At 50.8% G+C, this 12175-nt stretch overlaps 1 protein-coding gene across 3 annotated transcripts in view; it reads left to right on the forward strand.

Moving 5' to 3' along the window:
* LOC137358728 (bridging integrator 2-like) overlaps positions 1–10720 on the forward strand; it is a 194983-nt gene extending 184263 nt beyond the window's left edge. For all 3 annotated transcript variants that reach the window (XM_068024988.1, XM_068024990.1, XM_068024989.1), the window contains one exon: positions 10372–10720. In XM_068024988.1, the coding sequence (XP_067881089.1) occupies positions 10372–10479 (108 nt within the window). In that variant the 3' untranslated portion in view covers positions 10480–10720. The remainder of the gene's footprint in view (positions 1–10371) is intronic.
* Positions 10721–12175: the final 1455 nt, after the last annotated feature.

A 12175-nucleotide genomic window follows, 5' to 3' on the forward strand; every position in this document is an offset into this window, starting at 1 on the left:
CCAGTCCCCACCAGTTCTGTTACCCAGTGTTATACAGTGACAGACCTGTACCCACCAGTACTGCACCCCAGTGTTAAACAGTGACAGACCTGTATCCACCAGTACTGGACCCCAGTGTTATACAGTGACCGAACAGACCCCACCAGGACTTTACCCCAGTTTTATACAGTGACAGACCTTTCCCCACCAGTACTGTACCCCAGTGTTACACAGTGACTGACCTGTCCCCACCAGTACTGCATCCCAGTGTTATACAGTGACAGACCTGTACCAACAAACACTGTACCCCAGTGTTATACAGTGACAGACCAGTCCCTACCAGTACTGTAACCCAGTGTTCTACAGTGACAGGCCTGTCCCCACCAGTACTGTACCGCAGTGTTATACAGTGACAGACCAGTCCCTAGCAGTACTGTACCCCAGTGTTATACAGTGACAGGCCTGTCCCCACCAGTACTGTACCACAGTGTTATACAGTGACAGACCTGTACCCACCAGTACTGTACCCCAGTGTTATACAGTGACAGACCAGTCCCTAGCAGTGCTGTACCCCAGTGTTATACAGTGACTGACCAGTCCCCACCAGTACTGTAAGCCAGTGCTGTACAGTGACAGACCTGTACCCACCAGTACTGTACCTCAGTGTTTTGCAGTGAAAGACCTGCACCCACCAGTACTGTACCCAAGTGTTATACCGTGACCGACCACACCCCAGCAGGACTTTACCCCAGTTTTATACAGTGACGGACCTTTCCCCACCTGTACTGTACCACAGTGTTATACAGTGACAGACCTGTCCCCACCAGTACTGTACCACAGTGTTATACAGTGACAGACCTGTACCCACCAGTAATATACCCCAGTGTTATACAGTGACAGACCTGTCCCCACCAGTACTGTACCCTAGTGTCAGACAGTGACATACCTGTCATCACCTGTACTGTTACCCAGTGTTATACAGTGACAGACCTGTACCCACCAGTACTGCACCCCAGTGTTAAACAGTGACAGACCTGTATCCACCAGTACTGGACCCCAGTGTTAAACAGTGACAGACCAGTCCCCACCAGGACTGTACCCAAGTGTTATACCGTGACCGAACAGACCCCATCAAGACTTTACCCCAGTTTTATACAGTGACAGACCTTTCCCCACCAGTACTGCACCCCAGTGTTAAACAGTGACAGACCTGTCCCCACCAGTACTGCATCCTAGTGTTATACAGTGACAGACCTGTACCAACAAACACTGTACCCCAGTGTTATACAGTGACAGACCAGTCCCTACCAGGACTGTAACCCAGTGTTATACAGTGACAGGCCTGTCCCCACCAGTACTGTACCGCAGTGTTATACAGTGACAGACCTGTACCCACCAGTACTGTTCCCCAGTGTTATAAAGTGACAGACCAGTCCCTAGCAGTACTGTACCCCAGTGTTATACAATGACCGACTTGTACCCACCAGTACTGTACCCCAGTGTTAAACAGTGACAGACCTGTCCCCACCAGTACTGTACCCCAGTGTTATACATTGACAGACTTGTACCCACCAGTACTGTACCCCAGTATTAAACAGTGACAGACCTGTCCCCACCAGTACTGTACCCCAGTGTTAAACAGTGACAGACCTGTCCCCATCAGGACTGTCCCCCAGTGTTATACAGTGACAGACCTGTACCCACCAGTACTGTACCCCAGTGTTATACAGTGACAGAACTGTACCCACCAGTACTGTCCCCCAGTGTTATACAGTGATAGAGCAGTCCCCACCAGTACTGTACCCTAGTGTCAGACAGCGACAGACCTGTACCCACCAGTACTGTTCCTGAGTGTTAGACAGTGACATACCTTTCCCCACCAGTACTGTAACGCAGTGTTATACAGTGACAGACCTGTCCCCACCAGTACTGTATCCCAGTGTTATACAGTGACAGACTTGTCCCCACAAGTACTGCATCCCAGTGTTATACAGTGACAGACCTGTACCCACCAGTACTGTACCCCAGTGTTACACAGTGACTGACCTGTCCCCACCAGTACTGCACCCCAGTGCTATACAGTGACAGGCCTGTCCCCACCAGTACTGTACCGCAGTGTTATACAGTGACAGACCTGTACCCACCAGTACTGTACCCCAGTGTTATCCAGTGACAGACCAGTCCCTAGCAGTACTGTACCCCAGTGTTATGCAGTGACAGACCTGTACCCACCAGTACTGTACCCCAGTGTTATACAGTGACAGACCAGTCCCTAGCAGTACTGTACCCCAGTGTTATGCAGTGACAGGCCTGTCCCCACCAGTACTGTACCGCAGTGTTATGCAGTGACAGACCTGTACCCACCAGTACTGTACCCCAGTGTTGTACAGTGACAGGCCTGTCCCCACCAGTACTGTACCGCAGTGTTATACAGTGACAGACCTGTACCCACCAGTACTGTACCCCAGTGTTGTACAGTGACTGACCAGTCCCCACCAGTACTGTAAGCCAGTGCTGTACAGTGACAGACCTGTACCCACCAGTACTGTCCCTCAGTGTTTTGCAGTGAAAGACTTGCACCCACCAGTACTGTACCCAAGTGTTATACCGTGACCGACCACACCCCAGCAGGACTTTACCCCAGTTTTATACAGTGACGGACCTTTCCCCACCAGTACTGTACCACAGTGTTATCCAGTGACAGACCTGTCCCCACCAGTACTTTACCCCAGTGTTATACAGTGACAGACCAGTCCCCACCAGTACTGTACCACAGTGTTATACAGTGACAGACCTGTACCCACCAGTACTATACCCCAGTGTTATACAGTGACAGACCTGTCCCCACCAGTACTGTACCCTAGTGTTATACAGTGACAGACCTGTACCTACCAGTACTGCACCCCAGTGTTAAACAGTGACAGACCTGTCCCCACCAGTACCGTACCCCAGTGTTGTACAGTGACAGACTTGTACCCACCAGTACTGTACCCCAGTGTTAAACAGTGACAGACCTGTCCCCACCAGTACTGTACCCCAGTGTTAAACAGTGACAGACCTGTCCCCACCAGGACTGTACCCCAGTGTTGTACAGTGACAGACTTGTACCCACCAGTACTGTACCCCAGTGTTTTCCACTGACAGACCTGTCCCCACCTGTACTGTACCACAGTGTTAAACAGTGACAGACCTGCACCCACCAGGACTGTACCCCAGTGTTAAACAGTGACAGACCTGCACCCACCAGTACTGTCCCCCAGTGTTATACAGTGTCAGACCTGCACCCACCAGTACTGTACCGCAGTGTTGTACGGTGACAGACCTGTCCCCACCAGTACTGTACCTCAGTGATATACAGTGACAGACCTGTCCCCACCAGGACTGTACCCCAGTGGAAAACAGTGACAGACCTGCACCCACCAGTACTGTCCCCCAGTGTTATACAGTGTCAGACCTGCACCCACCAGTACTGTACCGCAGTGTTGTACGGTGACAGACCTGTCCCCACCAGCACTGTACCTCAGTGTTATACAGTGACAATCCAGTACCCACCAGGACTGTACCCCAGTGTTTAACAGTGACAGACTTGCACCCACCAGTATTGTCACCCAGTGATATACAGTGACAGACCTGTCCCCACCAGGACTGTCCCCCAGTGGAAAACAGTGACAGACCTGTACCCACCAGTACTGTACCGCAGTGTTATACAGTGACAGACCTGTACCCACCAGTACTGTCCCCAGTGTTATACAGTGACAGAGCAGTCCCCACCAGTGCTGTCCCCCAGTGTTATACAGTGACAGAGCAGTCCCCACCAGGACTGTGCCCCAGTGTTATACAGTGACAGAACTGTACCCACCAGTACTGTCCCCCAGTGTTATACAGTGATAGAGCAGTCCCCACCAGTACTGTACCCTAGTGTCAGACAGTGACATACCTGTCACCACCTGTACTGCATCCCAGTGTTATACAGCGACAGACCTGTACACACCAGTACTGTTCCTGAGTGTTAGACAGTGACATACCTGTCCCCACCAGTACTGTATCCCAGTGTTATACAGTGACAGACTTGTCCCCACAGGTACTGCATCCCAGTGTTATACAGTGACAGACCTGTACCCACCAGTACTGTACCCCAGTGTTACACAGTGACTGACCTGTCCCCACCAGTACTGCACCCCAGTGTTATACAGTGACAGGCCTGTCCCCACCAGTACTGTACCGCAGTGTTATACAGTGACAGACCTGTACCCACCAGTACTGTACCCCAGTGTTATACAGTGACAGACCAGTCCCTCGCAGTACTGTACCCCAGTGTTATGCAGTGACAGACCTGTACCCACCAGTACTGTACCCCAGTGTTATACAGTGACAGACCAGTCCCTAGCAGTACTGTACCCCAGTGTTATCCAGTGACAGGCCTGTCCCCACCAGTACTGTACCGCAGTGTTATACAGTGACAGACCTGTACCCACCAGTACTGTACCCCAGTGTTGTACAGTGACAGAGCAGTCGCTAGCAGTGCTGTACCCCAGTGTTACGCAGTGACTGACCTGTCCCCACCAGTACTGTAAGCCAGTGCTGTACAGTGACAGACCTGTACCCACCAGTACTGTACCTCAGTGTTTTGCAGTGAAAGACCTGCACCCACCAGTACTGTACCCAAGTGTGAAACCGTGACCGACCACACCCCAGCAGGACTTTACCCCAGTTTTATACTGTGACGGACCTTTCCCCACCAGTACTGTACCACTGTGTTATACAGTGACAGACCTGTCCCCACCAGTACTGTACCCCAGTGTTATACAGTGACAGACCAGTCCCCACCAGTACTGTACCACAGTGTTATACAGTGACAGACCTGTACCCACCAGTACTATACCCCAGTGTTAAACAGTGACAGACCTGTCCCCACCAGTACTGTACCCCAGTGTTAAACAGTGACAGACCTGTCCCCACCAGGACTGTACCCCAGTGTTGTACAGTGACAGACTTGTACCCACCAGTACTGTACCCCAGTGTTTTCCACTGACAGACCTGTCCCCACCTGTACTGTACCACAGTGTTAAACAGTGACAGACCTGCACCCACCAGGACTGTACCCCAGTGTTAAACAGTGACAGACCTGCACCCACCAGTACTGCCCCCCAGTGTTATACAGTGTCAGACCTGCACCCACCAGTACTGTACCGCAGTGTTGTACGGTGACAGACCTGTCCCCACCAGTACTGTACCTCAGTGATATACAGTGACAGACCTGTCCCCACCAGGACTGTACCCCAGTGGAAAACAGTGACAGACCTGCACCCACCAGTACTGTACCCCAGTGTTATACAGTGACAGACCTGTACCCACCAGTACTGTACCGCAGTGTTATACAGTGACAGACCTGTACCCACCAGTACTGTCCCCAGTGTTATACAGTGACAGAGCAGTCCCCACCAGTTATGTCCCCCAGTGTTATACAGTGACAGAGCAGTCCCCACCAGGACTGTACCCCAGTGTTATACAGTGATAGAGCAGTCCCCACCAGTACTGTACCCTAGTGTCAGACAGTGACATACCTGTCACCACCTGTACTGTACCCCAGTGTTATACAGTGACAGACCTGTACCCACCAGTACAGTCCCCCAGTGTTATACAGTAATAGATCAGTCCCCACCAGTACTGTACCACAGTGTTATCCAGTGACAGATCTGTATCCACCAGTACTGGACCCCAGTGTTAAACAGTGACAGACCAGTCCCCACCAGGACTGTCCCCAAGTGTTATACAGTGACAGACCTTTCTCCACCAGTACTGTACCCCAGTGTTATACAGTGACAGTCCTGTCCCCACCAGTACTGTACCCCAGTGTTGAACAGTGACAGACCAGTCCCCACCAGTACTGTACCCCAGTGTTAAACAGTGACAGTCCTGTCCCCACCAGTTCTGTACCCCAGTGTTATGCAGTGACAGGCCTGTCTCCACCAGGACTGCACCACAGTGTTAAACAGTGACAGACCTGTCCCCACCAGTACTGTACCCCAGTGTTGTGCAGTGACAGACTTGAAACCACCAGTACTGTACCCCAGTGTTATACAGTGACAGACCTGTCCCCACCTGTACTGTACCCCAGTGTTATACAGTGACAGACCTGTCCCCACCAGTAATGTAGCGCTGTGTTACACAGTGACAGACCTGTCCCCACCAGTCCTGTATGCCAGTGTTAAACAGTGACAGACCAGTCCCCACCAGGACTGTCACCCAGTGTGATATAGTGACAGTCCTGTCCCCACCAGTACTGTACCCCAGTGTTATACAGTGACAGACCCGTCCCCACCAGTAATGTACCCCAGTGTTAAACTGTGACAAACCTGTCCCCACCAGGACTGTCACCCAGTGTTATATAGTGACAGTCCTGTACCCACCAGTACTGTACCCCAGTGTTGAACAGTGACAGACCAGTCCCCACCAGTAATGTACCCCAGTGTTAAACTGTGACAAACCTGTCCACACCAGTACTGTACCACAGTGTTAAACAGTGACAGACCTGTTCCCACCAGGACTGTACCCCAGTGTTGTACAGTGACTGACCTGTTCCCACCAGGACTGTACCCCAGTGTTGTACAGTGACAGACTTGTTCCCACCAGTACTGTACCCGAGTGTTTTCCACTGACAGACCTGTCCCCACTAGGATTGTACCTCAGTGTTATACAGTGACAGACCTGTCCCCACCAGTACTGTACCCAAGTGTGAGACAGTGAAACACCTGTCCCCACCAGTACTGTACCCCAGTGTTATACAGTGACAGACCTGACCCCACCACGACTTTGCCCCAGTGTTATACAGTGACAGACCTGTCCCCACCAGTACTGTACCCAAGTGTTGTACAGTGACACACCTGTCCCTTGTAGTTCTGTACCCCAGTGTTATACATTGACAGACCTGTCCCCACCAGTACTGTCCCCCAGTGTTATACAGCGACAGACCTGTCCCCACCAGCACTGTACCCCAGTGTTAATCAGTGACAGACCTGTCCCCACCAGTACTGTACCCCAGTGTTATACCGTGACAGACCTGTCGCTACGAGTTCTGTACCCCATTGTTATACAGTGACAGACCTGTACCCACCAGTACTGTCCCCCAGTGTTATACAGTGACAGACCTGTACCAGCCAACACTGTACCCCAGTGTTATCCAGTGACAGACCTGTCCCCACCAGTACAGTACCCCAGTGTTATACAGTGACAGATCAGTCCCCACCAGGACTGTACCCCAGTGTTATACAGTGAAAAACCTGTCCCCACCAGTACTGTTCCCCAATGTTATACAGTGACAGAACTGTCCCCCCCAGTAATGTACCCCAGTGTTCCACAGTGACAGACCTGTCCCCACCAGGACTGTACCCGAGTGTTATAGAGTTACAGACCTGTACCGCAGTTTTATACAGTTCCAGACCTGCCCCCACCAGTACTGTACCCCAGTGTCACACAGTGACAGACCTGTCCCCACCAGTAATGTACCCCAGTGTTATACAGTGACAGACCTGTCCCTACCAGATCTGTACCCCAGTGTTATACAGTGACAGACCTGTACCCACCAGTACTGTACCCCAGTGTTATACAGTTACAGACCTGCCCCCACCAGTACTGTAACCCAGTGTTGTACAGTGACAGACCTGTACCCACCAGTACAGTCCCCCAGTGTTATACAGTGACAGACCTGTCCCCACCAGTACTGTACCCCAGTTTTATACAGTGACAGACCTGTCCCCACCTGTGCTGTACCCCAGTGTTATACAGTGACAGACCTGTCCCCACCAGTCCTGGACCTAGTGTTAAACAGTGACAGACCAGTCCCCACCAGGACTGTACCCCAGTTTTAAACAGTGACAGACCTTTCCCCACCAGTACTGTAGCCCAGTGTTATACAGTGACTGACCAGGCCCCAGCAGGACTGTAACCCAGTGTTATATAGTGACAGTCCTGTCCCCACCAGTACTGTACCCCAGTGTTATACAGTGACAGTCCTGTCCCCACCAGTACTGCACCCAAGTGTTATTTAGTGACAGGCCTGTCCGCACCAGGACTGTACCCCAGTTTTATACACTGACAGACCTGTCCCCACCTGTACTGTACCCCAGTGTTATACAGTGACAGACCTGTCCACACCAGTCCTGTTCCCCAGTGTTTTCCGCTGGCAGAGCTATCCCCACGAGGACTGTACCCCAGTGTTATTCAGTGACTGACCAGGCCCCACCAGGACTGAAACCCAGTGTTATACAGTGACAGACCTGTCCCCACCAGTACTGTACCGCAGTGTTATACAGTGACAGACCTGTCCCCACCAGTACCGTACCCCAGTGTTATACCGTGACAGACCTGTCCCCACCTGTACTGTACCACAGTGTTAAACAGTGACAGACCTGTCCCCACCAGTACTGTACCCCAGTGTTAAACAGTGACAGACCTGCACCCACCATTACTGTCCCCCAGTGTTCTGCAGTGACAGACCTGTACCCACCAGTACTGTACCGCAGTGTTGTACGGTGACAGAGCAGTCCCCAACAGGACTGTACCCCATTGTTAAGCAGTGACAGACCTGCACCCACCAGTATTGTCACCCAGTGATATACAGTGACAGACCTGTCCCCACCAGTACTGTACCCCAGTGTTATACAGTGACAGACCTGTCCCCACCAGTACTGTACCTCAGTGTTATACAGTGACAGAGCTGTCCCCACCAGGACTGTACCCCAGTGTTCTACAGTGACAGACCTGTACCCACTGGTACTGTCCCCAGTGTTATACAGTGACAGAGCAGTCCCCACCAGTACTGTCCCCCAGTGTTATACAGTGACAGAGCAGTCCCCCCCAGGACTGTACCCCAGTGTTATACAGTGACAGACCTGTACCCACTAGTACTGTACCCCAGTGTTATACAGTGACAGACCTGTCCCCACCAGTACTGTACCCCAGTGTTATACAGTGACAGAGCAGTCCCCACCAGTACTGTCCCCAGTGTTTTACAGTGGCAGAGCAGTCCCCACCAGTCCTGTCCCCCAGTTTTATACAGTGACAGAGCGGTCCCCCCCAGGACTGTACCCCAGTGTTAAACAGTGACAGACCTGCACCCACCATTACTGTCCCCAAGTGTTCTACAGTGACAGACCTGTACCCACCAGTACTGTACCGCAGTGTTGTACGGTGACAGAGCAGTCCCCACCAGGACTGTACCCCATTGTTAAGCAGTGACAGACCTGCACCCACCAGTATTGTCACCCAGTGATACACAGTGACACACCTGTCCCCACCAGTACTGTTCCCCCAGTGTTCTACAGTGACAGACCTGTCCCCACCAGTACTGTACCTCAGTGTTATACAGTGACAGAGCTGTCCCCACCAGGACTGTACCCCAGTGTTATACAGTGACAGACCTGTACCCACCAGTACTGTACCCCAGTGTCATACAGTGACAGACCTGTCCCCACCAGTACTGTACCCCAGTGTTATACAGTGACAGACCTGCACTCACCAGTATTGTCACCCAGTGATATACAGTGACAGACCAGTCCCCACCAGTACTGTACCCCAGTGTTATACAGTGACAGACCTGTCCCCACCAGGACTGTACCCCAGTGTTCTACAGTGACAGACCTGTACCCACTGGTACTGTCCCCAGTGTTATACAGTGACAGAGCAGTCCCCACCAGTCCTGTCCCCAGTGTTTTACAGTGGCAGAGCAGTCCCCACCAGTCCTGTCCCCCAGTGTTATACAGTGACAGAGCAGTCCCCCCCAGGACTGTACCCCAGTCTTATACAGTGACAGACCTGTACCCTCTAGTACTGTACCTCAGTGTTATACAGTGACAGACCTGTACCCACCAGTACTGTCCCCAGTGTTATACAGTGACAGAGCAGTCCCCACCAGTACTGTCCCCAGTGTTATACAGTGACAGACCTGTACCCACTAGTACTGTACCGCAGTGTTATACAGTGACAGAGCAGTCCCCACCAGTACTGTCCCCAGTGTTATACAGTGACAGAGCAGTCCCCACCAGTACTGTCCCCAGTGTTATACAGAGACAGAGCAGTCCCCACCAGTACTGTACCGCAGTCTTATACAGTGACAGACTTGTACCCACCAGTACTGTACCCCAGTGTTATACAGTGACAGTTCTGCACCCACTTGTCCTGTACCCCAGCGTTGTCCAGTTCAAAAATCCTGTCTCCAAACAGAGTCTGGGTGATGAAGGACACAGTATGTTGTACAGTTCGGGGTTTGTCGCTGTTTGTGTTGATACAAAATGAACATTTCACACAGTCACACTGCCAACATTCACTGAAACCCCATTGATGTAGTTGGCTTAATTTAATTTGTTGAAGTGCTGTTTTTACTTTCTGTTATAGTCCAAAGGCTGGCTGATGGGTGTTAAAGAGACTGATTGGAATCAGTTCAAGGATGTGGAAAATTTGCAAGGCACATTTCCGGAAGATCTTACGGAACGTATGGATTGAACACGGATTGTCTCATTGACATTGGTGGGTCTTATTCCATTGAGAAAGGCACCATGTTGCTGCATGGAACTGAGCCAAAAGCTAGCTTCGATGACTGGCATCAGGGAGAACAACAGCACAGTTAACTTGCATCTGGGCAGTGGAAAGATTTTGACGGCTCAAGACTGCTTCATATCCTCTGTATGCTTCTGCACTGAGTTTCATTTCTTTTTACATGCATCTCAATAAAAAGCTGTACTAAAAAAAAAAACAGAATGTTATTTGACTGTAACAACCTTCTGTCAAAACCTTCCAATGCATCATCTCCCCAGTTGGATTCAAAGGAAACATCTGATTGGTTGCTGACCTGGTGACCTATCCTGATTAAAAGTCTGACACTTGAAATCAGGGGTAGGCTTCCTGACTCAGTGCCAGGAGTGTAGGAAGATGAACAATTCATCCACTCTCAATCCCAAGGAACTCTCCAATAAAAATAAAGAAAAACTAACCATGGACCAAGAGGTCATTCGGTTTACTTCCAGTCAGTAAATTCACCTCTCCTTCAACATCTGTTTCTCTATCTTTGCTCATCTGAAATTGAGTTGGATTATTGTACAAACAGGAAGAAAACACAAGAGTTCCTGCAATAACCACAGTGTTTACACAGTGGTACCAGTCATGTCTCCACGGGCAACTCCCCCAAATGAAGGATTCACATTTCAGGCAGACTACCTCACAGCCTCCCTCTAAGATGTACACTCACATTTGAAATAGTGAGTGAGAGGGCTGCAGGAAATCCCACCCTCCAAGTTCTGCCTTCCAAGATGAGCCTCCGACCACATTTCCGTGCCATTGCTGAGACCACCTATTTCCACCTCCTGACTCTGCCCCCCTGCTGAAACCCTCATTCATGCCTCTGTTACCTCTAGACTTGTCTATTCTAACACATCCCTGGCTGGTCTCACACATTCTACCCTCTGTAAACTTGAGCTCATCCAAAACTCTGCTGCCCGTGTCTTAACTCACACCAAGTCCTGTTCCCCTCTCACTCCTGTGCTCGCTGACCTACATTGGCTCCCAGTCAAGCAATTACTTGATTTTAAAATTCTCATCCTTGTTTTCAAATCCCTCCATGGCCTCGCCCCCTCCCTATCTCTGTAATCTCCTGCAGCTCCACAACCCTCCAAGATATCTGCACTCCTCTAATTCTGACCTCTTGAACATCCCTGATTTTAATCACTCCACCATTGGTGGCCGTGCCTTCAGTTGCCTCGGCCCCAAGCTCTGGAATTCCCTCCCTAAACCTCTCCACCTCACTTCCCTCCTTGAAACATACCCTTTGATCAACCTGTTGGTCACCTGCCCTCATATCTCCTTATGCAGGTCTGTGTCAAATTTTACTTGATGGCGCCCCTGTGAAGAGCCTCGGGATGTTTTTACTTGAAAGGAGCTATATAAATGCAAGCTGTTCTTGTTGCTTATCCCCAGTATGATTGTATGGGCAGCCCGCCAGTTATATTTAAATGAGTCGGGCAGCTAAAACTGGCCAGGCTTCACTCTAATGATGTCAGACCTGCCCGCAAACCTCTGCCAATTAAAATCGCCCCTCATAACTCCCCCTCCAGTGGTAATTGGATGGTGGGAGTGGTGCAGTTAAACAGGGATGGGTTAATTACAACAACAGCTTCAGAAATTTGCATTTATATAGCATCTTTAA

The sequence above is a fragment of the Heterodontus francisci genome, chromosome X, assembly GCF_036365525.1.
Source record: "Heterodontus francisci isolate sHetFra1 chromosome X, sHetFra1.hap1, whole genome shotgun sequence".
Lineage (NCBI taxonomy): Eukaryota > Metazoa > Chordata > Chondrichthyes > Heterodontiformes > Heterodontidae > Heterodontus > Heterodontus francisci.